Source organism: Ictidomys tridecemlineatus, chromosome 1, assembly GCF_052094955.1.
Source record: "Ictidomys tridecemlineatus isolate mIctTri1 chromosome 1, mIctTri1.hap1, whole genome shotgun sequence".
In the NCBI taxonomy this organism is placed as follows: Eukaryota; Metazoa; Chordata; class Mammalia; order Rodentia; family Sciuridae; genus Ictidomys; species Ictidomys tridecemlineatus.
Window position 1 is genome coordinate 34,247,372 of NC_135477.1, and position 27,581 is coordinate 34,274,952.

At 38.7% G+C, this 27,581-nt stretch overlaps 1 protein-coding gene across 1 annotated transcript; it reads left to right on the top strand.

Annotated features, from left to right (window-relative positions):
* The first annotated feature begins 22,753 nt into the window (after nt 1-22,753).
* Ppp1r3c (protein phosphatase 1 regulatory subunit 3C) lies at nt 22,754-27,442 on the top strand. The gene is made up of 2 exons (XM_005333736.5): nt 22,754-22,889; nt 25,038-27,442. Exons 1-2 carry the CDS (start codon nt 22,876-22,878, stop codon nt 25,975-25,977), a joined length of 954 nt encoding a protein of 317 aa, XP_005333793.1. The 5' UTR covers nt 22,754-22,875; the 3' UTR covers nt 25,978-27,442.
* Nucleotides 27,443-27,581: the final 139 nt, after the last annotated feature.

The window sequence follows — 27,581 nt, forward strand, 5'->3', positions numbered from 1 at the left end:
CCTGCCTATCAGCTGGTCTTCTGGTCTTTTGGCGCAGGGATTAGGTGGGGTAGGTGGCGTACAGATGGGATATCAGTGGATCTCAAAACTAATGCCCTGCCCTTTCCATCTCTTACACGAACAAGCCTCAAATGTTTATGCCATCTTGTAGTTTACAAAACACCTTCAGATTTCACAATTCACAAAGCATCTCAACCACTCTGAGAGGGAAGCAGAGTTATCCCCTGAAATAACGAGATATAGAAATTTGTCATCTTTCTGCAGGTGGCTCAAACAATGAAAAGCAAAGTTAGGCTTATATCCATTTAGGTTTTATGTCACATTGACCTTTAGTTTACCAAATGCTCCTGGTTAATTGGATACAATTTCACACTAATAAAGCCTAAGGGATATCTCCATGGCTTTGTTCAATGAAGTTTTTACATAGTAATGCATTTATGGAAATCACATTTGTATTGAGTTTACAAATAATGGTCAGATTCGTTATTTTTGCTAATTTCTGTAATGACTGTATGTAGAAGCCTTTATTATTCTTGTTTTTTTTTTTTTTTTTTGAGAAAACTCAGACTCAGGTAGGATCTTGCTCAAGGGTACATGAGTGTCATAGCAGATTGTCACTTGGTTCTTCTTATAATAGACCCCCTGTCCACTATGTGTGCCTCCTCTCTGCTATAAATAGAAAGAAGATGAGTCCAATAAGGTAGGTTTGCCCCAAGCAGTTCTGTTTAGAAACACAGAGACTTATGTTTCTTCCTCACCTTTCCATGAATTCTCCCAAGATCTAGAGGTGGGAGCAAATGCCTCAGGTGATGCTTCTCTCTGAGGCTGGGAAAGTGAGGCTGAGAAATAGCTGCATCATGGGAAAGATACATGCAGTGTACTGCATTTACTTTCTTCCAGACTTCACATGTTTTTCATGTGGGATGTTTCTTTTTTAAAAAATTAAATTTATTTATTTTATTTTATTTTTTAATACCAGAAACTTAACCCAGGGGTGCTTAACTACTGAGCCACATCCCCAGCCCTGTTTTATATTTTATTTAGAGATAAGGTCTCTCTGAGTTGCTTAGGGCCACACTACGTTTCTAGGGCTGGCTTTGAACTCGTGATTCCCATACCTCAGCCTCCCAAGCCACTGGAATTACAGGCATGAGCCACTGCATCTGGCTTAAATTTATTCTTTTTTTTTTTTTTAAAATATTTATTTACTTAGTTAGTCTTCGGCGGACACAACATCTTTGTTGGTATGTGGTGCTGAGGATCGAACCCGGGCCGCACGCATGCCAGGCGAGCGCGCTACCGCTTGAGCCATATCCCCAGCCCCAATTTTATTCTTAATAAATATATAAAACATAAAGATTGTACATATGAACAATGTACCATATGTGGTCTCAATACATGTATACCTTGTATAATCTTTAAATCAAGTTAAATATCTCCTTAAACAATTATCATTCCTTTGTGGTGAAACATTAAAAAGCCTTTCTTCCAACTTTTTGAAATAAGTAGTATAATATCTTATTTGGGGGTATTTCATTTTGATGGGTGTTTTAGGTGGGATATTGAATAGGAGGTCATTGAAAGAACTCTAACCACAAGATCTTTTGCTTTATTATTTATGTATAATTTTCTATCCATCTAAGGTTTGGCTTTCCTATAGAGCAACACTTTACTCTAATTAAATTTCATCTAGTGAAAAACACTGACCTGGATACGACTATTTTAAATTCATATTTTATCCTTTAAGGGCCAACCATCTCTTCCCTATTGCAAATTTCATGTAAGTAGTAAGAGTAACAACTCTTCTGAAAATAGATATCAATTGTTAAACTGGTTCTTAAAAATTCTCTGTCAGGGATTTCCCTTGTTAGAAGGCTCTAGAATCTTCAACCATCATTGGCATCATCTGGGAGCTTATTAGAAATGTAGATGCAGGCTCTGTTTTAGGAATTCTGAATCAGAATCTGCATTTAACAAGATCCCTGCATTCATGTGCATGTTAACATTTGGAAAGCACTAGTGTGGGATGCCTTTTCTTTTAGTAATATAGTTGGCTCTCTACATCCATGGATCCAATCAACCTTAGATAAAAATATTTAAAATATGCATCTCCATAAACATGGACAGGTGTTTTTCTTGTCATTATTCTCTACACAGGCAGTATAACAACAATTTACATATCATTTGTATAATATAATCCCACACATTTCCATGTTTCACTTCTAACATCATTCAGCTCTTTCTAATCATCACCTTCTCAGAAACACTTTCACTAATTACTGATAAAACTTTCTTCCAAAGTCTTTATAGCCTTTTATTCTAGTTTACTTTTCTTCCTAGCACTCATCTCTATCTTTACTTGAATGCTATATTGTTGGGAGCAGCAACTGAATTATGGGTCTTAAACTGTTCTGTGACAGAGGTGATGCCTGTCTTAGGAACTCTCCCAGTTAAGGTGCTGATTGAGACTGCCCAGTTGCTATGGTGACACCCTGTTCAATAGGAGGTTCTGTGCCAGCCATGGAGCTATTTAGTTCTTGACCTTGGGGTTCGGATGCCAGCTGCGGGGCGGGGAAGCGGGGAGAAAGTTATGGGCGTAAGCTGATAATCATAATTGGGCTGCTAAGACTCAAGACCTTAGTTCTGCTTACTTTGAAGAAACTTTCTCACAATAAATCCTTTTGATTTTTAAACCTATATAATAAATGTGCTGAGCTTATTTGTGGTCACTGTATCCCCACCAGGGATTTCAGTGATCCAATGAGTCTCAGCTTGCTCTATTTGTATGCCTGTTTGTCTTTTCTCCATCCACTCATCACCCCTGTTGTTTTGACAACTCACTTCTACCTGGAACACAGCTTCAAGCTTAATGGCCAAGCAACTACTATTAGCTTATAACCAATGAAGGTTTAAAACACACATTATAAATAGAACAGGTAACAAGAGAGTTTTTCCACACTGATCAGACATTTAATTATTGTTGTTCAATAGATTTGAGGCAGGAGCTATAGCTAATAACTTCTTGCCATAAAAGAAAAAAAAATCTGCAAGTTGTTTGCTTTCAAGAAGAGTAAATCAATTCAGTATTTGGAATGTGTCCATCTAAGCAAGCCAGGACTTTCACTAATTTTTCTTTAGTTTTTTAAATTAAAGTATTTTTCAAAGCAAGATTTTGTTTTTAGAAAAATTGTGCAGAAATAAAGAGCGTTCCCATGTACTTGCCCCTCAGTTCTGCATTGATACGTTGTATTTGTTACCACTGATGAACCATTGGTGACATATCGTTATTAACTAAAATCCAGGGTTTACATTATGGTTCACTCCTTGTGTTGTACAGAGCTATGGATTTTGCCAAATGATAATGTAATTTGCTGCCCTACAAATCCCCTGTGCTCCTCCCCTTCCTCTTCCAGATCTTGACAACCACTGATCTTTTTTTTTTTTTGTCTCTATAGTTTGGCTTTTATTTTATTCATGGTAAAGTGATTGCTGTAAAAGGGGGAGAAATTGAAAAGGAGTAAATAACAAAAAATTAGGGTGGAATAATATTCATTTAATTCTCCATTGTATATTTAGTATCTAGGATAGTGACTGGGGATAACTAGGACTAATCTCTTCACATTTTAATATATTTCCTTCATATGTATACATACATAAACATCATATATGTGTGTATATAGTTATATATTTATAGTCTCTTGTATATAAAGGTTAATCCATTTATGCTAAATGTATTACAGGTTTACTTCAGAATCCTGTTATAAACTTTATATATATCCTACTTTGAATCTTGAGCATAAAAAAATTGGGCAATTACAGTTATACTCAAGGTACTTCTGAATTTATGATAGGGATTTGTTATCTAATAATAACAGTATTTAATAACAGACATTTTTAGTTTGCAAAAAAATTCTCATTTACATAATCTTACTCTCAAAACTACCTTTTGAATCATTAGTAACTTAATTGTACTGTGAGTTTAAGTGGCTTGTCCTGAAACCAAGTCTGTTTTTGAGTTTTCTGATGCCATTCCTACATCATCATCCTGTTGATTCATACTGACCTTGTGGTTTGATTAATCAAAACTTCTTTTTCTATGTGTCTCAGTGTTTGCATTCTAACTCATGCTGTTATTGAATGTATGTATTATTCTGTCAGTGAACATTCATAAATACTCAACTACTCTGATTTTTCTATAGGCTTTCTTTACTAATGAATAAAACATTTTATCTTTGATCCTGTGACATCTACGGTTAATTCAGTTTATATTTGTTTGATTGTTATAGTGGTGTAGATTTTTTTTTAGTTTCATTGTACCATCAAGCTATTCCTTGTGTGAAGATGAACTCTCATATCATTTGCAAAGTTGGAAGCCAAATTTTATGTTTTTATCTAAGTCTTTGCATCTCTGTGTCAAGTCCTTTATTCTCTTTCTTGATGGATTTTAAAAAGACCAGTGAAAGATGGAGCTTTCTTTGGGTAAGGTGGCTAAGCAAGTTTTGTAGCTGCCTAACACTTTATCTTGTTCACAAGGATATCATGAAGACTTCTTTAAATTATTCCCCAAACTTGAAAGTCACTGTGTGACAGTATTTCCTAATGTCTAGAATGAATTATAATATCTAAAAATTATACCTCGGTAAACTGGATTCAAAATTTAGTAAGTCTAGTAGTCATGTTGGAATATCAATTGATCCTAACAACGTGTTAGGAGTGACAGAAAGAGTTATCATTAGAAAACTTTGTAATGTAATTCCCAGAGTAAAAAATTAAACAACAACAACAAATGGGAGTGGAAATGTGACTTGGTGGTAGAGCTTAGCATGTGTGATGCTCTGGGTTCAATCAATAAAAGTCAGAAAAAGTTTTGATACAAATAGCAGCCTTTTCTAATTAAAAAATTAATTAAAATATTGACTGTACAAAAGAAACCCTTACAAAAAATATATCAGAAAACTTGCTTTAGAGTATTAATAACAAAAATCTGGAAACTACCCATAGCTTATGGTTTATTCATACAATGAACTATTATATGGTAGTCAAAAGCATACATGTAAAAATATGGATAAATCTTAGCAACAGAAAATGAGAAAAATGTAAGTTCTCAAGGGTTGTGTATAGCATACTACTCTTTTTATGGAGTTAAAAACAACTAGAAGGACTTCTGTTTCTGACTATCAAATTCATACAAGGTATGACTTCATACAAGGTAGAATACAGCAATAGCATAAAGAATGGAAGAGGGAAATAGAAATATGCTGTTGAACATTTGATATATGAAGCGGTTAAAAGTATTTCAAAGTATATTGCAAAAAGGGGAAGATGCATATTGTAAATTCTATAATAGCTTCTCAAAAAATAAACACAAAGAAGTATGGAAAATAATCTTTTATTGAGATAAAACAGGTCCCTAAAGTAGTTAAGTGACTCCAAAGAAGGCAAGAAAGATACAAGAGAGAATAAAAATAAGCAAACAGACAAAAAGACAATTAATAGGAAGAGGGTAGACTTAAATCCAACCATATTGGTATTATATTAATGAAAATGATCTAAACACTCCAATTAAAAGGAAGAGACTGTTATACTTTCATACACTGTAAAAGTAAAAATGTAGAAAATTATATACCATGAAAAACATCTTAAATAAAAACAGACAAACAAGCAAACAAACAGCAACAACAAAAACTTGATTGGTCAGGTAGAGTAACTCAGTGGCAGAGCAAGAGCTTAGCATGAATTGAGGCCCTGAGGCTCTGATGTCAATTCCGAGCATGCATACACACACAGAAATAAAACAAAATAAAATAAAATAAAAGAAAGAAAGAAACATTTAAGTGCCTTTACCAATGTCAGATAAAGGAAATTTCAGACAAGGACATTGTGTCTGGAATAACACAGCAAACTCTACTTAATGGTATGTAGGGACAAATATCTGCACAATATGGGCATCTACTTTTGCTTCTCAATCACTTTTGTGATTCTTTTTCTTTCTAGAAGCTCAGAGAGTGGAATGGTTTGACTATATCCTTCAAAAAGTCTGGTGTTGAAATGTAGTGACCAATGGGATAGGATTAAGAGGTGAGTCTTTAAGAGGATTAGGTAATGAGGGGTCTTCTTTCATGAATGGAACTAAAATCTTTAGAAAAGAGGGGCCACACACTGTTCGGCTTACTTGCCCTTCTGCCTTCTGCCATGTGTGGAAACAGCATTACTCTCCTTCAGAGAATGCAGCAACTGGGTGTCATCTTGGAAGCAGCAAGCAGTCCTCATCTGACACTGTCTTGCTGGTACCTTGATCTTAGATTTCTTAGGCTCCAGAATTGTGGGAAAGTACCATTTCTGGCTTTCATAAATTACCTAGCTTTGGTATTTTGTTATAGCAGCTTAAGCAGACTAAGGCAGGGAGTCACTGGATATCTATGGCATTCACAGGGATGTCTCATTGGATTGCAGTGTGACCCAATTCATAAACCCTGCCTGTGGTGTCTTTGTCACTCATACCTGGACTGTGACTCTTGCCTGTGATTTTACCTGCCCGTTTCATGCTCCTTTGGCACTGCTGCCTGCTTCCTACTGCTCTGCTCTGGAAACTCTAACAACTGCTCCAGTAGCTGATCACTCTTATTAGGAAGCCACCAACCAGCCCTATGGCTCAGGGAAGGTGCACATCATTTCACTCAAAAATAAGTAGAATGGTTTCTCCCAGGAGTTAGGCTCCATTGAAATGTCTAGTGGAAAAGTAGCTCAGTGTCACAGCTTTTAGAGTGTTAAAAATGGTGGGCAGGGAGAAGCACTGAGTTGGCATGAATTGCAATAGCAGCCACCATCCTGTGGATGAAACCTCGCACCTCAGGCCCTGTTGCCAGGTCTACCTCATAAAACCAGACCCTTTCTTTTCCTTTTAAAAATTGGTTCATGATAATTACACATAATATTAGTATTTATTTTGGCAGCTTTTGAAATATAGTGGCCAATGCAATAGGAATATAGTTTGCTCCAATTAAGTACTCAGTACTTATCCTTACCCTCTCCCTTCTCCCTCTCCCTGTTTCTTTTTCTCTACTCTTACTAATCTCTCTATTTATTTAAATTTTTAACAAAACTTAATGTCTTGTGGATACAAGATAACGATGATATTCACCGTAGCATATTTCTATATGTCCGTTGGAAAGTTAGGTCAGATCCATTCAACTGTTTTCCTCTTATCCTGTCCATCCTCCCTCCCCATCAGTCCCCTTCTTCTACTCCCCTTATTTTTCTTTTATTTTGATGGAATTCTCCCCCTTCCCTCTACCCCCCATTTTAGACTAGATTCTGCATATCAGAAAACATTTGATCCTGGACTTTCTAAGTTTGACTCATTTCACTTAGCATCATGGTCCATGCATTTACCAGAAAATGAGATCATTTCATTCTTTTTAATAGTGGAGTAATACTCCATTGTGTATATATACCACATTTTATTTATCCATTCATCTGTTAAAGGGCACCTAGCTATTGTGAATTGTGCTGCTATGAACATTGATGTGGCTCCATCCCTATAGTACGCTGATTTTTAGATCTTTTGGATATATACTGAGGAGTGGGATAGTTGGGTCATATGGTGGTTTCATTCCTAGTTTTTTTTTTTTTTTAATTTAGAGACAGGGTCTCACTGAGTTGCTTTGTGCCTTGTTTTTTTGCTGAGGTTGGCTTTGAACTCGCATTCTCCTGTCTCAGCCTCCTGAGCTGCTGGGATTACAGGCATGGGCCACCACACCAGCTTCATTCCTAGTTTTTTGAGCAATTTCCATACTGCCTTTCAGAGTGGTTGCACTAATTTGCAGTGCCACCAGCAATGTGTGATGGTACCTTTCCCCCCATATCCTCGCCAACACTTATTATTATTTGTATTCTGGAGAATTGTCATTCTGACTGGAGTGAGGTAAAATCTCAATGTAGTTTTAACTTGCATTTCCTTAATTGCTAGAGATGTTGAACATGTGTTTATATTTTTGTTGGCCACTGTATTTCTTCTTTCCAGAAGTGTTTGTTTAGTTCCTGTGCCCATTTATTGATTAGGTTATTTGTTTTTCTTTTGGTGTTAAATTTTTTGAGTTCTTTGTGTATCCCAGATATCAATTCCCTAACTGAGGCACACGTGGCAAAGATTTTATCCCAGTCTGTAGCTCTCTCCTTACTCTTGATCATTTCCTTTGCTGTGTAGAAGCTTTTTAGTTTGATGGCATCCCACCTATTGATTTTTAGTTTTATTTCTTGCTCTTTAGGAGTCTTGTTAAGGAAGTTGATTCTTGTGCCTATATGATGGAGTATTGGGCCTACATTTTCCTCTAGTAGTTGTAGTTTCTGGTGTAATTTCCAGTAGGTGTAGTTTCTGGTGTAATTACCACTTTGAATCAACTTTTTTTGTGCAGGGTGAGAGACTGAAGTCCCTTTCTTTTCTTATAGATTTTCTCCCACAATTTCCCTTCCATCTTGGGATTGTCCCCCTGTGGGTCTCTCAAATTCACCACATCACTCACCACCATGTCCACTGTCCATACTTGCATTTGCCTGGATTCTACTCGTTGACACTGTGGGACTACATTTCCTGGGATCCTCATTTAATTCAGTTGAAGAAGATTCTGTGGGGAAAGCTGCTCATATATGCCTTTTTCATTTAGTTCCACCAGGACTTCCTGTTCTAGAAATTTGAACTAACAAGAAAACACATCCATGGGCTAAGTACCCTGAGATAGTCTAGAAGTACATTCTAAATGTTTTCTAATTAGGATTTCCTGAGATAATTCACAAAATGGGAAATGCAAAAAAAAAAAAATTAGTTAAATGCTTCTCATCAATCATATGTAGTACCCCAAATAGAAAAATCAGAATGTAAAATGCAGTCTGTTGCTTAAGTCTCATGCAAAATGTGGTTGTGATTGACTAAGCATTGTGAAATTACTCTCCTAATCAAAGGTACTTAACCAGAAACTGAATTTAAAAGGACTCAGAGGTTCCATCCAATTTTAGGAAACTATGAATATATTGTCTGATTAAATGCCAAGATAATAGCCCTGAATCATTTTCATATTCAGGGAAAGGAGCCTACATGTATGTGGGTAGAACTGAGTCATTGCAGCTGATAGATTAATTTGCCACTCTAGAATGAATACTCTAGTTGCTGGAATCCTTGAGCCTTTTGTTATCCAGCTTTCCAATGTGTGTTTGGGTTTCTAGACAATAGAATAACAGACTCTTTGCATTGGGATGACACTTTCTTACCATGGAAGTGAGCCTCCTCACACAGAGCAATCAGCCTTTAGCATCTCTGACGTATCTTACAGGCTTTGCATGAGCAAGTCCAGTGAGAAAACTCTCTAATTTTCCAATCCATTGTTGAACAATCCAGTTGTTGGAAAGGCTTCTCTTATACTCAAAAAACTTAATGCCCCAAACAAATAACCCAGACAATAAATGGGCAAAGGAACTGAAAGACACTTTACAGAAGAAGAAATATGAATGGTGAACAAATATATGAAAAATGTTCAACATCTCTAGGAGTTAGAGAAATGCAAATTAAAACTACACTGAGATTTCACCTCACTCCAGTCAGAATGGCAATTATCAAGAATATAAGTAACAATAAATGTTAATGAGGATGTGGGGGAAAAGGTACACTCACACATTGCTACTGGGACTGCAAATTGGTGCAACAATTCTGGAAAGCAGTTGTCTCTTCTTTCTGTGAATTATGTAGATCCTTAAAGATGCATTCTCTCAGTCTTCATAAGACATAGTGTTCCAGCTCCTTTTACAGTGTAGGGGATAATCCTCTGTCCTCTTTTAGACTTCCTCAGGAAACTTGGAATGGAAACTTGGAATGGAACCACCATTTGACCCAGTTATCTCACTCCTCAGCATATACCCAAAGGACTTAAAATCAGCATACTATAGTGACACAGCACATTAATGTTCACAGCAGCTCAATTCACAATAGCTAAACTATGGAACCAACCTAGGTGCCCTTCAACAGATAAATGAATAAAGAAAATGTGGCACATACACAAAATGGAATATTACTCAGCCATAAAGAAGAATGAAATGATGTCATTTGCTGGTAAATGGTTGGAACTGGGGACTACCATGCTAAGTGAAATTAGCAAAGTCCAAAACACCAAAGGCTGAATGTTTTCTCTGATATGCAGATACTGACTCACAATAGATGGGGTCTGGGAAAGGGGTAGAGGGTCACTGGATTGGACAGGGGGGAATGAGGGGAAGGGAGAAAGATGGGAATGGGAAAGACAGTAGACTGAATCAGACATAACTTTGCTATGTTCATATATGAATACATGACCAGTATAACTTTGCACCATGTACAACCACAGAATGGGAAGTTATACTCCACGTATGTGTGATATGTCAAAATACATTCTACTGTCACGTGTAACTAAAAATAAAAAATTGAGAGAGAGAGAAAGAGAGAGAGAGAGAGAGAGAGAGAGCGCTTCCATTATATTGAACAAAGATTTGTGCTTTTATCATTTCACCCGTCAGGCCTAATTCAGCTCTGAAGCCACAGAGAAGTCTCTTGTCTCTTGTTTCTGTGAATTACGTAGATCCTTAAAGATGCATTCTCTCAGTCTTGGTAGGACATAGTGTTCCAGCTCCTTTTACAGTGTGGGGGATAATCTTCTGTCCTCTTTTAGACTTCCTGTTTGTAGATTTTCTTCTAAAATGTAGTGAGCAGAATATGTAACTTTTACACTTAATTATTAAGTACCATTTACTGCCATACACCTTCTATACATGCTTTTCATGTATCATTTCACTTAATCTTCACAACAGTCCCATGCAGGAAGTTGTTACTACTTTTATTTTATAGATAAGGAGTCTATAGCTCAAATAAGTCCTTAATGGACTCGAGATTACCCAGTAGTAAAGAACAGAGATGGATGTGATGATTTCCCAAACCTACAACTCTTTACCATTATCATGATTTTTTAAATTACCTAACAAGCTAGTTATAATGAGTAGAACTATTTCTTTAAATTCAATCTCTGGGTTTAAGTTGAATGTGATCCAGAAAGTGGCTGAGAGATAACTGGCTTCAGGGCTCAGAAGTGTGGTCTGAACAAAGGCCAAGTGACATTTTGTTACTCCTCATGGCTAGTTGAGTTCCTTGATGGAGTGCTGCTGGTATTCCAGTGTTCATTCATTAACACGTTGCAAGTGTTTATCTACAGCAAGGAACTGTTAGGGAATGGCTGTGGGAGAACAATGGGTAGGTTCTTGGGGGGAATGGATGGTGAATAAGACCCAGGTTGCCCTTCTAGCCTATTATCAAAAAAGATGAGAGAGGTTAACCATCAATGGCGTAAAGCAGAAGGTGGTGATGCTATGGAGATGCATAGCAGTGCCTCACATTTCGGAGGGAGGAATTAGGAGTGCGGGAAATCTGGCAAAGCTTTGCAGAAGAGGTTACATTTAAGCAGATTTCTTACTTTCTCTGCTTCAGTTGCACACTCCAAAGATGGTATTTAAAGAGTATTCTTAATGGGTTGTTGTGAGGATCCAATAAACCAATTCAAGGGAGTTTAATACATTTAATACGTTTAGTGAATCCTCAGTAAAGTTAGCTATATTTGAGGCACAGCATTGGATCAGGATCAAATATAGGGTTTTGAAGTCTTCCTGGCCTGGGTTCAAGTCCAACACGGTGTAGTTACAAACATTTAATTTCCTTGGTTTTAAATTCCTCATATGTAGAATAGAGTGAATGATAATACTCCTTAATAGGTAGGTGGCTTATATGAGCCAATTAATGCTAGCAACTTAATGAGTAGGAAGAATAGGTTCTCAGATCCTGTTAGCTTTGGTTACTTATTATCTTTTGAGCTGGGCTTTGGAGGATGAGTAGGATCTAGGAGAAAGGAACATTCTAGATAGAGTAAGAACATTCCAGATAGAGGATACCAGGCACAAGGTACACTGTGATTGGTAAGGAGGTCACATTAGCTGGGCCATCTAGGCTGCATGAAGGGAAGGAGGGAGTTCAGTGACCAGAGCTGGGTGATCTTGGAAGCCAGAATGAGGAGTCTGGGTGGAGTTCTAGTCTCTGGTCAATGAGGCCATGCCATCCTATGCACTGTGTTCAAGATTTTGCTGGGCATTCATAACTCCCTTGTTCTCCTTGTTCTGCATCACAATCTCAGATTATTCCATCATGGCCCACTATTTGCCAACGTTTGGACTGCAGTTGCCTCCTAAATGGACTCCCCTCTCCTCCTCTTACATCTCTTCCCATAGTTCTCTACACACCACTGGTAGAGTGATTTGTCAAGAGGCAAACTTGATCAGTGGCTTTGCCTGCTTGACCCCTTTATGGCTTTGCATGGTACTTATGCCAAAAATCTAAAACCTTTATCACAATTTAAAACCTGCTGGATCTAGCTTCTCATTTATCCTTTGGCTCAGCATTCTGGTAGGAAAAGAGCATAATCAAAATGGGTGAGTATAAGGCTGTGGAAGGGATTTGAGAAATAAACCAAGTGCAGTCCTGGATGGGTAATAACAGGGAGTTGTTAGCACCTCTAGTTCTGAATGACAGGTGGAGGGAGTCATTGTCTGGCCTACCAAGTAGCTTCATGGAGATGATCACCCGATGGAAGTATGGCCATGAGGAGAGAGGTACAGCCACCATAGCCAGATGAGCTGCCCTAAGTACAAATGATGTCACGAAAATCTGGAGGGCCCCTTGGAAGTAGCTTTTATGTCACCTGTACTTGAAATGGACTGCTTTTTTTTTCTGTATCCTGTGCTTGTTCCTTCACCTAGTTGATCCCTGCTTTTCTACTTCCAACCTGAGTAGGCTTAAGGATGAAGCCTTTGTTGATTTTCTCCATTTAGGTTATGTACTTCATCACATATTTTGTCGGTATCCTCTAGTTATCTTTTGCTATGCATATGGAAATTTCACAATAATTAATTGTACGATCACTTATTTAATCATAGATGCGTTGTTGGAGCCCATAGTGGGCAAACAAGACTACAGGATATCTAAACAAATGCCTTTTGCATGTGTAGGATGTAGTAAGATTAAGACTCAATGTTGTAGGCACTGGTAAATGCAAGGGATACAGAGATGGGCCATATTTGGTACCTGTCCTAAAGAGTTCATAATCTAATAGAGGAGATAGTTACATAAACAGATAAAATCATGCAGTGCAAGAACTATTCTAGCTGTCTAAACAAGTTCATCTCTAAAGCACAGGGAAGAGAACAGGGCATTCTGTCTCTGTCTCTAGTGGGGGAAGAGTTTAACATTGGATATTAGAGCTGGACCTTGGAGGATGGGTAGGGTTTGGTCAGGTGAAGGTCTTCCAGGCAGAGGGAACAGCATGAACAAACTGAAGACTATGGCACATCAAGATAGGGACTTATTTGACCTGTGTACTTTCCACAATTAGAGGGGTACATTAGCCAGCATAACTTTCCAGGAAGTTTTAGTCGATGGTGTTCTTACACAAGCAATAAAGTGAGAGACCAAACAAGGAGACACTGGGAGACAGAGGAGGGAAAGAGATATTTGGAGGACCATGAAGAAAATGGTAAGTTGGACAATAGCCAAAAGCAGCATAGGAGAAGCAAAGGATGACAAATGCTTTAATGTATAGTAAAAGAATTCTTTATAAGCTGTGACTTAAAAGAACCCAAGCTTCCATTAGTCCTAGTGTCTGGCTTGTGATCTGAAAACAAATCTGCCATGTCCTAGGACAACTTGTACTTTTGCTGAGAATCCTAGGTCTCGGGCATTGAGTGGTTTGGTTGGCACTGTCCTGTGGTACTTTTGAAATAACATTTCCCGCTGTCTGCCAACTTAATAGTTCACTATCTTTATTTAGGATTTTTGTCAACACTCTTCTCTAGACTATTTCTGAAAGAATCTTTTGACAATTCATGTTACTGCCACCTGTTGATTCACCATATTCACATCGTTTCAATGTCACCTTCTCAATTTCTCTATCATCTGTGCAGGGTTCTGAAGTCAACAACAGTTTTTCATGATTAATGCATCCATTTTGCCCAGCAGGAGTGTGTCACTTGTATGAGGTCTTGGGTCAGGTGTTGGAGATAACCCAGAGGAATAAGGTACTGTTCTTGCCCTCAAGAAACTCACAGTCGAACAGAGTAGACGACCCCAAACAGATTTTTATCAAATAGATGGTGAATGAAATGATGCAAATAGCTTCATGATCTTATGAAAAAACACCAATGAAGTTTCCTGAGGTGGGGGAGGGAGTGGAAGGCATCCTGGGGAAAGACATCTGAGAAGAGCCTCAGAAAGGTCTAGACATTTGTCAAGGAAAGGTGAATAGATGGAGGGATCTCCAGGCAGAGGGATCATCTGAGCCCAGGTAGGGCAGGAGATGACAAATGGAGACAAAGTTGGTGAGAGAGGCAGGGATCTTGGAGGGCTGTGAGCAAAGCAGTTTGTTTGGGTTGTTCGTTTTTGTAGATTTAGATTATGGACAGCTATTGTGAGATTTTGTGGTCAGAGCTCTATTTTAGATACTTTGTTGATTTTGATGCCTTTGAATGACACAATCTAAGGAAAACCCGCCCAGAAGGCAACTGCTCCAACTGATGAAGTGAGAGTTGGTAGGGCAAATGCAGTGGAGAAAAGGATACAGATTCTGAGAAATACCAAGGAGGTAAATGCAGGCAGGACTTGGTGACTGAAGAGAGGGTGAGGAAGAGACAAGCATCCAACAGAGTGCTTAGGCTCAGATCCTAATTTAATATCTGTGGAGGAACCAGCAAATTCCTCAGATAAGCTGTACACAGGATATTTGGTCTTGGCTTCAAAAATAGACTCCATCACATACTGTGAATTTCACCATAGTGTTTTAGTCTTACTGAGTCTCAGTTTCCCTGTCTGTAAGATGGAATTATAAAAGTGACTTTGAGGATTAAATGAAAAAAAGGTTTAAAGGTTTTATAAAGCTGAAAGGGCTAATCATACAGTCAGTGTTATTGCTCAAGTGCTGCCTCTGTGATCTTTACCAGTTGAATTTTGCATTTCTGTTTGGAGTTTGCAAAATAATCACCTCTTCCAATATCACCCAGGGAGAAGACTTATTTCACAAACAGCATCCAAATTTTGAATTTGGGGGTGAAGCTGTGTGGAAACAAGACAAGAGTAAGTAAGATATTTAATTATCTTTTTCCCTGTTTTAAATGATAACTCTCTTTTGTTTTTAACTTAATAACTTTTAATTTAGATAAACATTTATTGTAATCATATTGTTGAAGTGATTACATCATCAAATATGTAAAAGGACTTGGCAGTACTGGATGCAGAGTTTGTTCTTAATAACGTGAATTTTCTTCCTTCTGTCCTTTCTTCAGAAAGAAAAAATAAACTCTCATTTAATCACCAATTGTCTGAACTCCAAAACTCTGCAAAATGCAAACTCAGTAATGCGTACAAGAAAGCAAGTCCTCATGCCCCAAATCATCACTCATCTATAGGATATGGGTTTATTTATTTTTTAATTAGGGAAGTGAGGGCATTTTGAAGCACTTTTTCATCCTTTTGATGGCCCTCAAATAAATTTTAATTTTACTAAGTGACGTAAAAATTTAAGAGTTGCGCATTTTAAAAAATTCATTACCTTGCTAATAGAAAATAAGACTTGGAGAAAGTTGGCTTTGAGATGTGTTTTGAAAATTGTGGTTGATATTCTAGAAGATTTATTACACTTCAAACAAATTATTAAAGCCTTAGTACAAATAGTTGACTGAGTGGGATCTGGAAAAGTGTTCATCCTCCACAACTTCCCCCGCTGGAACTTTCCACCACTTCCTGAACATGAAGTGGCTACATGGAAACACTGTTCTGATTGGCACAAAGCCCCGGCCTAAGTCAGTTCTACTTTTTGTCTCCATGCTTATCGAGTTAATATAGCATTTTAGTTTAAAAGAAAGGAACAAGGAGTTCTGAACATTGATTTTGTATTTAGTAGTGGTTTTGTAGGGCTGGGATTAGGGTGATATGATGCATTTATATGTATGCGTATGCATTGCTCATGGAGATGGTTAGAGGAGGAAAAGGTTAATTTTTTCATATTTGAAGGAAACATTGGGTTCTTTACAAATAGGGACCTCTGCTAAGATTGGATTCCTTCTATTAAAGGTGTTCTTCCATAGCCAAAGTTCATAGCTGAGTCAAAAAAAACAGAGTATAGAGCAGAAAAAAATAGTAATTTCTGGATGATGTGAATTTGGTGAGTAAAGAGGGGTCTGGTTAGACAGAGAAGCTGCTGTATCTCATAGACTGGTGTTTTAAAGACTATTTGTTTTTTAAGCAAAGAAGTAGAATATTAAAAACATAAGGTGAAGATTTAGCAAGGGGTTAGGGGTGTAACTCAGTGGTAGAGCATGTGCTTAGTGTTTGCCAGTTCCTGGGTCCAATCACCGGCACCACCCCACAAAAAAATATTTAATAAAATATGGGACTGAACCAGAGGTGCACAAACCCGCCCAGTCACAGCAATGATAATATATACAGGGCCCACCCAGCATAGACAAAGCCAATCAGCCATGAAAGGGTTTTCCTGGCTTCTTGCTGGGAGGAACTAGAGATAGGGAAGAACAGAACTTAAGAGTATACATTGTGTCCATTCTCTCTTCCTGAAGGATTCAGTTATTGCCCCAATAATTCTCTTTCCTGAGCTAAAATGGAAACTCTTCAAGTCACCAAAGTAGGTTGAACCAGACCAGTGGTCCCCCTTGCACAATTTCCTTGCTGTGGTTTGAATGTGCTTCTGCCCAAACTCATGTTGAGGTTTGATTCCCAACATACTGATATTAAAAGGTGGTAGGATCTTGAAGAGGTGAGACCTGGTGGGAGGTGACTGGGTCATGCATGGCTGGTTGCACGAAGGGATTAATTCTGGTCTCTTGGAGTGAGTTAGGTTTCAGAAGCATTGGATAATTCTTGCCAGAAAATTCATGATAAAAGAGAAAGTCTGGTCCTTCTGTCTCTTGCTTCTTCTTGCGTTATGTAATGTCTCCTCTGCATGCACCTGCTTGCTGCTCTCACATGTGCTCCACCATGTGATACCCTCTGCCATATGGGGATGCAGTCAGTTGGTCCTTTTTAGGGGTCTGGACCATGCTATTTCGACGTTCCAATCACCAGAATCATGAGCCAAGTAAACCTCTTTTCTTTATCCATAATCATTCAGCATCTTGCATTTTGTTATAGTAACATAAACCAGACTAAGACATCACTCTCGAGGTGCTTTATTTGTCCATGTTACTATGTCTTCAAAACACTTTAATCCCCCTCTACAGAGGGGTGAATGAAAACAATTTATTATACACATACTTCCAATACCTGCTCCCCCAAGGCTGGCTAGCTGCCTAGTCACTGAGTGATCCATTCTCCCCCTACCCTTATTAGAAATGACTACCTGTATTCTGTATTAACTTCTGATACAAAAGTGGGTTTCTTTGTGGACTTTTTCACTTCACTGATTATTTTTGCACCAATATATGTTTATTGTTTTTTGAACTCTAATTCTATAAGATGTTTTAATTTGATAGGGCTAATATTTTATCATTATTCTTGTTCAGAATATTTTTTTTTCTCATTTTTATTTTTCTTTCATGGAACTTTCCTATGAACTTTAGTACATTTTGGCGAGTTTCTATTCCTTCTCCTGCATAACCCATTCCCTCTCATCTTCCATATAATCATATTAAGGCCCATAGAAATGTCCTTCAGTAGTGTTTCAGTTGTTTCACCTTAGATTCTTTGTAACTGGTGCTTTTATTCACCCTAATCCTCCCATGAATATGGAGAAATTGCTGCAACCTGAAGATGTAACTATCAACGGGAGAGAAGGATTCCTTCCTGGTCATCAGATTGTTATTTCATTCATAGCTCATTTCATCTTGCAGCAGTCAGCGCTATAATGTTCAAGATAATCCAAGAGATTTTAAAATTTTTTTTAATGCTGTCTGGGCGGTGATGCACACTTGGGAGGCTGAGGCATGAGAACTGGTTGAGCTCAGGAATTTGGGGCTATAGTGCGCAATGACAATCTGGTGTTCACATGAAGTATCAGCAAGGGAATCATGCCTATAAACATCAGTGCAGTCCAGCCTGGGCCACATAATGAGACATCATCTCCTAAACAATTATTTTTAAGATTTTTTTTTTTTAGTTGTAGATGGGCACAATACCTTTATTTTATTTATGTGAGAATTGAACCCAGTGCCCCACGCATGCGAGACAAGTGCACCACCACTGAGCCACAACCCCAGCCCTCTTAAAATAATTTTAATATTTAAATTCTTTCTCCTTTGATCCTTCTTCTAAGACACCCCCCCCCCCCCCGCCCCTGCTCTCCTAGAATCCTCACCTGTAGCCAAATCATTCTCCTTGTTCCACAGGTCCTGATCTTCTTCCTCCACCTTCACTCTCAGATGCCTCTCTTTTCTCTAGTCTTGAAGCACATGTAGCAAATGTGTATCAAGTTAAGGGATACACTTGCCGCGCAGCCAACCTGACATGGCTACACATCTTTTTAACCTTTCTATCTTTCTTTCTGCTATACTATTAAGGCATATCTGCTTTTTTTTTTCCCTTTTGTGTCCCCACTCCCCTCTTCTCACCTTACCAGAGACACTTCACATGTCTCAGAGATCATTCTGCACTTTCTTTATTTCCTTATTGTGATTCACAACAACTGTGCTTTTACATTGCAACCCAGATTGTTCTTTAACAGATTTTCTTTCTATTTTTAAAAAATAGGTGGGACATAGGTAAAAAAAAAAAACAAACCCTGAAAATATTCAGATACTGAATAGTGTACTTGACAATTCCTTTAGTGCAAACTGAATGGCTTGTAGCATAGTCTATTCAACAACTTTTAAAATTTCTCCTCTTGTCCTCCTGAAATATGCCCTTGGAGTGGAAGAGTGGGCTAGTGGCACCATTTTGATAGTCATCTCATCTGTTCCCTCATTGGTTGAGTCACAATGTAGATTCTTATCTGAATGCCCCAAAGGTGATACTGTACCATGTGTAAGTTTCTCCCATTTTCCTTGCCTTCCCAAGTTTCACTATCTTCTTGAGGCATCTGCAGATATGTCAGAGGGAGCCCCCCCCCCCCTTTCTGAATCTCTTGGGCCATCTTTTCTTTGGGGTTGGTGCCTTTTTTACCTTTTGGTGCTTTTTTTTTTTTTTTTTGCTTTTTTTTTTGGTGTTGGTAGGTACCAGTTTGGCGCTTATCTTTTTCAGATCAACTTATATACTTGGAGCATGAATTCCAGGGGGTTTTAAAACCTGGTCCTATCACCTAGTAGCTGTGTAATCTTAGACAATTTAGTCTCCAGACTTCCTTGGTTTTCTCATCTGGGAAATGACTATCTGCTTCATAGGATGCTTATAAATATTGTATGAGTTGGTATTTGTAAAGTGTTTAAAACAGTGCCTAGCCCAAAGTAAGCACTCTATAAAAGTTTTTTTTTTTTTTTAAATTATGCTCCTTCTCACCTACTAACCACATCCAATGTGGCTAAAGAAGGAAGAAGGAAATAGTGTAAGAGAAAGCTAGCTTGCTAGTCACTGAGATATGTGAACTGACATTTCTCTGTTTTCAAAAATAGAAATCCTGGTCCTTTTAATCAAAACGAGCAGTTCTCAACCTCACTGTGCTATATTGTGAGACAAGAAGATTATTATGAGTTTCATCCTAGTTACAACCAACCATGGTAAAAGTGCTGACATTTTTATAATAAAGATACAAGGACTGCAAGGTTTGATTCTCAAGCACTTTCTTGAATGGGAACTGAGAAAAGTCAAAGTCACAGAAAATGAATTGGTACCTGGGAACTCATTAAGGCATTTTTCCCACAAGGGCAATTCTCTGGTAATATGTGGAGTGAATGCTGTGTAAACATTGTGAAGTCTGGTGGACTTACACGATTATCAGCCCCTTGCTTAGTAGCTCCTTAAATGTTCCCTGGGTAAGTTGTGAGTTTGGATTTCTTTAATGAAGATCATAACATCCTCAAGGTTAAAGGGCTATGGATTGTCAATCCTAGTAACCCCTGGCACAGTGTGGAAACATTGTGTTGCTAAATAATCTCTAGTTGAAAGACTTATTGTTATGCAGAGTAAAACAGGGCTGGGGCTGTAGCTCAATGGCAGAGCACTTGCCTAGCATGTGTGAGGCACTGGATTCAATCCTCAGCACCACATAAAACAAACAAATAAAATACAGGCATTCTGTTCATTTACAACTACAAAAAAAAAAAAAAAAAAAGTAAAACAATGCAGTTCTGATGCTGGCAAACCACAGTTGGAGATAATAATAAAACCCCCCACTTAAGAACACTGATTCCATCCCAGGTTCTCTCATCCCATAATAAAGGGCAGTAAAAAACAGGAAGAAAACTAAAGTGAGGAGCCTGGATCATCCAGGTTAGAGGTGTATTGAGCATGACTCTTAGGAGAGTTCTATTTCTCTGAATCCTTCATTTAAGTAGTTCAAACAGTAACTTTTATGGCGTTAATCAACACCAGGGGGCAGGAGAGAAAGCAGAGTGGATGGAAACAAGTAGGACTCCAGAAAGATGGTGTGAGCAAGCAAGTTTAAGTATGTGAAACGTCTAACATAGTTCTTGATACCTACTTGTTAGTTGAATCTGAAAGTTTAAAAATCCTTTAAAATTATTTATGAATTACAGAAGTTTTCCATGTTCACTGTAAAGAACAAAATAAGAAATACAGAGAAGCAAGACAACAAAAATGTTTTTATTCCCCACAATCTCATTACCTTCCAATAAGCACTGTTAACATTTTGGCAGAGCAAATTTTATTTTCTATGTATGCATATCTTTTCCCTCAAATGGGATCACAGTGAATTCTTATTATTTTGTATTGCTCCATTACTTTAACTGGCAATATTCACTTTTTAGCTCAAAGTATGATTAGGACTCTACCAGGGTTCTAGTTTTGGCCTAACCAGTTCCCAGAAAGCCCCTTAACTTCTTTAAGTTTTAGATCCCTCAACTATGAAATTAAGAGTTTAATGCCAATAATACATAAGACGCTGTTCATCTCATTCTGTCTAGGAAGTCAGTATGGTTGGGCACCAGCCAGGTTCTAATTCAAATTCTACTTGCAAGATCCTGGGTAGGTTTCTTGACCCCTCAATTCCTCAGTTTCCCTTTCTCTGTGATAGGATTAATGTAGAAGATACCGCCTAGGCTTGTAAGCATTAAACACACACACACACACACACACACATACCATTTAGACCAGTGTTTAGCATAAGGTAAAGGCTCAACAAGCAACAACTACTATTGATATCAAAAGCTCAGGTGCCAGCTTTCCCGAGGTGATAGAGTAAAAACTAACAGAGGAATTGAGTACTAACTTGAGAACTAGCATGGGTTGAGCACATGAGCTGGGCATTCTACTAAATTTGTCACTTACACAATCTTATTTAATCCTGAAAACAAAATTACTGTCTCTACTTTACACACCTGGAAACTGAGGTTAGCACTTGCCTGGATTCAGGTAGCTAGTAAAAGTCAAACCCAAAGACTAAGACTTCTTGGCTAGTTTTAGCTGAGCTGAGGGGCTACAATAGCTGCCATTGGTTGGACATTTCGTTTAAAAAAATAAAGCCCAAAATTTAAATGTCTTTCTCAGCGAACTTCAGCATGGGTTTATTTATCTTCAATAGCACCATTTTTAACAGTTCCATTGTTTGACAGTTATTTAAAAGCCACAATGATTTTTGTACATTTTGCTATCATGCTGGATGTTTTAGTAGAGCAGAAGTAGGGGGTGGGCTTTATAAAAATAATTATACTTAAGTTAGAAATTAAATTTTGTGGTTGTAACTGATGGTCTAAAAATTCCCCCAATTAAACAAAACCAAGAAATCTCATGAACGTTACTAGCTTGGGAAGGTCGTGAAATGTAGTGTGACATTTTAACATTTTTGCTTTCTACATCATTGCCAAAGGACGTCAGAACTGGTCTGGGTCGACTACTGGCTCTGCCTGCCTCGAGGGTGAAAAAAGTTTATTTCGTTTCTGGCTATAGTGTCCTCTTCCAAGGAGAGAACAGAACGGACTAAAACACAAAGTGCTTTTAAATTAAATGCCACCTCATTGTTTTATGGGGCTCGCATGCTTTCCTAACATTTATTAGAGAAATTGGTATTTTCTGGCAGCCTTTTCCTCCTGTGTGTGGTGCATTTATGGATTCACTCTAAGCCAAACAACGAACAGCCAACTTCCCTTTGCTCTGGCCAAGGTGGGAGGACACAAATGAGCAAAGGAAACACTTAAAATAATGTACACATTTGGATCCCGCCACAACTTTCTAGGCTCAGATTCAACTCTGCACAGATCTACATATTTCCAAGTAACGGACTCTCCAAGCCTAGAAGAGTTGGCCCCCTCCTGGGTGAGGCCTGCAGCTTTCTCTCCCGGCCCCGTGCATTACGTGCCTGAAAGCTTCCTTGCTCAGGGTTCGCGGCAATGTCCCGCTGACCTAGGAATCATCAACGCGAGCCCCCAGCCGGGGGCTCCCGGGAGCTCCCGGCACATCCTGGCCCGCAGCGATCACGTCCCGGGACTTGGGCTCGAGCCTTAGCTGGGCGCTGGTTGGTCGCGCCACTGGACCCGCGGCCCGGTGATTGGTCCAAGGGATGAGTTCACGTGGTTAGGCGCGGATAAGTGGCCTCTCCGGGGCCTGACCGCAGTCGGCCCGAGGGAGTGCAGAGCTGGTACTGCTCGGGGCTGGGTGCAGACAGCGGGGTGCTGGGCTCTCTCGGTCCGCCGCCGCCTCTCTGCCCAATGAGCTGCACCAGGTAGGTTTGCTGCAACTTCGCGCTCCGGAACTGAAGGGACCGTGCAGCTGTAGAGAAGTTGGGAGGCGTTTTCGTTCTGTCCTCCCTGCAAATGTAGCATCCAGGGAAGGGCTGGTTGACTGGCTGCTGTGTTAAATCTGGCCCCCCGGGAGGCCTTGGAGGTGTGGAAATTTGCGCTGTATTTTTCTTAGGCAGAAGCTATTTTCATAATCAGCCTCCTAAATCAGAAACTGTCTTAACGTGAGTCAGCTTTAGTTTGGATTTCCTCATTGATAACGACTCTAATCTTTGGATTTTCTGCACTAACATCCCAAACATTTAACTTGTGATAGCACTGTGACATCGCTAGTCAGTTTAGCTCTGGGACAAAAATTACAGGGCCATGTTTGCATTCATTCGTTCTCCTCCATTCCTTATCATAGTTTGCCATAATAAACTCAAGTCTCAGAGTTTGAGCAAACTATTATTTTAAACTCTTGGCCAGGACTTAAAATTCCAGGGAAATCGCCCAATATTAAAACTGTCTTTCTATAAATGCAAAAAGTAAAAAAAAGAAAAAGAAAAAAAAAAAACTCTCCCATGAAACTACTAAAGTGGCTTCTCCAGACATAACTAAGCAGACTTCTCTAAAAACCCTGCCTGTTAACTATTTTTAGATCCACAAATATAACTTTAGCATTCATTTATTTGCTCTCAGTTTGTAGGTCTCCCAGAAAAATCCCAGAGCTAATAAATACTGTGAATGTTCTTCTTTGTCCATTTTGTGATAATGACCACTTGCCTATGTGCTTAGAGCTGCTATGAAGAGAGTTATTAAAGCCACACTGAGAAATGTCATGTGCAGTGTTCACACACCTCTTATCTGTAAAGCTAAGATTGTAGTGGGGAAGCAGGAAGGGAGATCCTAATTACATAGCTTGGCAAAATGAGGGCTAAAGGCCAGGGGGGGGAAAATCATCTTGATGGCTGCTTTTTGGTTTAATATTGCTGAGCATAGTTATGTTTAAGTTTTAAATAGCTTTATTGTCTTTCTACTATTTATACATATCTTTCTACATATTTATAAATAAATACTCATTGCCAAAACATTAGAAAATACCCCCAAAGTACAGTTAATAGATCATGTTAATCATTATCACTGAGAGTTAACTTTTTAGTGTATTTTCTGTAGTTTTTCAGTATTTGTAAGTAATCTAATATACCTTTAAGAACAGTTCAATTTTCAAATAACCAGTTTTTTCTCTTTAAAGTTTGTTGTATATATTCAACGCATATAACATGCTTTTATAAAATACATGTGTAGTAAAATGATGATATAATGGAACAAATTAACACATACATAATCTCATATATGCAATCAGATTTTCCATTTAAATGTGAAATTGTCATGAGTATCTGTCTATTGGAAATATAGATTATGTAAAATATTTCTTTAAGTACATGAATGGTTGGCTTGTGTTTCAGTCAGTTATTTGTGAAAAATGGGAAAGAATGATAAGTGAAGTGTAAAAATTAATTCTGACTCCTTTCCTGCCTTCTTATTCTTAGAACTGTTGCATAAGGATTTTTATTGTTACTTTTTGTCTTCAAGAAGATTACCTTCCAGAGAAGTGGAATCAATTTAGCAGCAAAATAAGCAATAATAGCCACAGGGAACAGAGGTCTGAAACTATGGTACTCAAAGAACCCATCTGGTCATTAGAATCTCTTGGGAAGCTTTGAGAACATATCCACCTCTGTGGATTTACCCTGAGAGGTTCTGATTTAGTGGCTCAAAGTCCCAGGCATCTGAATTTTTTAAAAAAGAAAGAAATTAATTTGGTAGGCCATGGTGACCTGACAGATTTGAGAACCATTGGTTCACAACAGAGCAAATGGTTCTTAGAGCTGTATAAAACATCATCAAATCCAACTGAATCCCCTTCAGGTGATTTAAGCAGTTACCCACAGCCCTGTAGCTAACCAAGGGCATAGGTAGATGGAGAGTGTGGATCTGATTTACCGATACTGTTTTCTTACTACATATAGTAGCACCTCCCTGCTGCACTGACTGCAGTTCAGTCAGTACAGAAATAGTGCCTGTGTGTTTGGGACAGGGGAAGAGCGTTCCAGATCTAGGTGTTAACCCTCCATCCTTTTGCTTTGCAGAATGATCCAGGTTTTAGATCCACGTCCTTTGACCAGTTCAGTCATGCCAGTGGATGTGGCCATGAGACTTTGCTTGGCTCATTCACCACCTCTGAAGAGTTTCCTGGGCCCTTACAATGACTTTCAAAAAAGAAATTTTGTGAATAAATTAAAGCCTCTGAAACCATGTCTCAACCTCAAACAGGAAACCAAATCACAGAACGAATGGAAGCGCTCACACAACCAAACCAAGAAGCGGGTTGTGTTTGCTGATTCCAAGGGTCTTGCTCTCACGGCTATCCACGTCTTCTCTGACCTCCCAGAAGAACCAGCCTGGGATCTCCAGTTTGACCTCTTGGACCTTAATGATATCTCCTCTGGCTTAAAACTCCATGAGGAGAAAAACTTGATTTTAGATTTTCCTCAGCCTTCAGCTGATTACTTAAGTTTCCGGAAACACTTTCAGAAGAATTTTGTGTGTCTGGAGAACTGTTCTTTGCAAGAGCGAACTGTGACTGGGACTGTCAAGGTGAAAAACATGAGCTTTGAGAAGAGAGTTCAGGTCCGAATCACTTTTGACACTTGGAAAAGCTATACAGATGTGGACTGTGTCTACATGAAGAATGTGTATGGCAGCTCTGATAGTGACACCTTCTCATTTGCCATTGACTTACCCCCTGTCATTCCAACTGAGGAGAAAATTGAGTTCTGCATTTCTTACCATGCTAATGGGCAGGTCTTCTGGGACAACAACGAGGGCCAGAATTACAGAATTGTCCACGTGCAATGGAAACCCGATGGGGTACAGACACAGATGACACTCCAAGACTGTGCATTCCACCAGGTGCCCCCAAAGACCGAGTTAGAATCAACGATCTTTGGCAGTCCCAGGCTGGCTAGCGGGCTCTTCCCAGAATGGCAGAGCTGGGGGAGAATGGAGAACTTGGCCTCTTATCGATGAATTAAGCAACCTAGTGACTGGTCTCGACCTGTCATAGTCCCCATGCAATTCTAGGTCTGTATTGCTCAATATTAGGAAGTTTTTGATACTTTCCATCAGTAGGTTTAGGTTTGAGCTTTTGCGGACTTGTTTCAGAATATATACAGCCACTTGAGAAGTTAGTGTTGGGGTCTACATGAATGATATTACCCAATTTTGCTTTGGAGGCCCAGGTAACATCCTAGAATCTATTTTTATGAAAGTAATGCTTTTTTTAGTGCCCTTCCTCCTTCCCTCTCAATTCACTAACTTTCACATTGGGCAAGGAAAGGTCGAGGAAGGACAATTGATGGTGATGGGAAGCTGTGGTAATGGTATGAGGAATGTGTGAAAGGTGTACATGAAGGGCTCTGAAGCTCAAGTCAGAGTAGGAGTGGGAGGTCTGATACTTAATTATTGGTGAAAAAATGTCAGGTTATTTTGTGTTTTAAAGTTGGTTTACAGTTCCCTCCTGGGGAAGTAACTCATGGGGGAAAAGAGATCCATTCTATGTATTCTTGTGAAGAAAGGCCAAACAAATTTTAGGGGTGTTGGATGGTATTTGGGGATGATGAACTGTATCCTGGAGAATCAAGATCTTAAGTGAAGCCTTCCTGTTCAAACATGATCAAAAAATTTGGGGAAAGTGTAAGCAAATCTGGTTTTGCAGTCCTAATGTTGGTAAGCAACTTTCTGATCAAGGCCTCATGCTGGGGTTCTTGGTACAGAACGCTATCTGACAAAACTCATGCCATCACTAATGGTAATGACATGTAGGGACTCCAGGTCATGGCAAAGATCGTTCTTTGCAAGTGCCCATAGTAGCTTACCCCAAATGTCTGAACAAACATCTGATAATTCATGAGTTTTTAGCCTTGTAAGAAGGTTCACTGTACACTGGTCTTCCTCCTGTAATATGGTGTATCTTTGAGTGTGTTGTCAGTGTACACAGCTCACATCCTTCATATTGAAGGTGCCTTGTTTTTCTGCCACACTTTTTCAATGTGATGTTTGAAGTGAGGACTGACACTAGGATTCTCAACACAAGAATCCGGTTCTGTGCACATTAGACGTAGTAGTTAATCTCTTTGCCTGTTTTTTGTCTTGTTGTTTTAATTTCCTTTGAAGTAAAAATGCTTTTTTAAAGAAATGGATTTGAATTGTTTTAGATGTGAATTGTTTTCATGTGTACATAAGCTCTTAAGCACAGGAGACAAGAATGTTTGCTTTTGTCATTGTGTACAACTGCTGAGAGGTGTTAAGAGAATGCAGTTAATTTTAACACGTGTGATCTGCCATGCTGGAAAAGTACTATTAGAAAAACTCCACTGTAACAGTATTTGAGGATTGGCTGACATCCATAATTTTTCTGCTGTAAATATTTCACTCTCTTCTGGCTATCCTTTATGAACTTCTCACTTAAAGAATAAATGTATTTGATATAAGATCCAAGAATGTTTTCTTTCTCAAAGGCACAATTAATTAAAAAAATCAAAAACAAAATATCAACTGATATTCTCCTGTTTTGTTTAGGAAAAGCCAAGCAGAGTTAGTTTGGACTAGGAAGTAGATCCATCTGAGAGTAT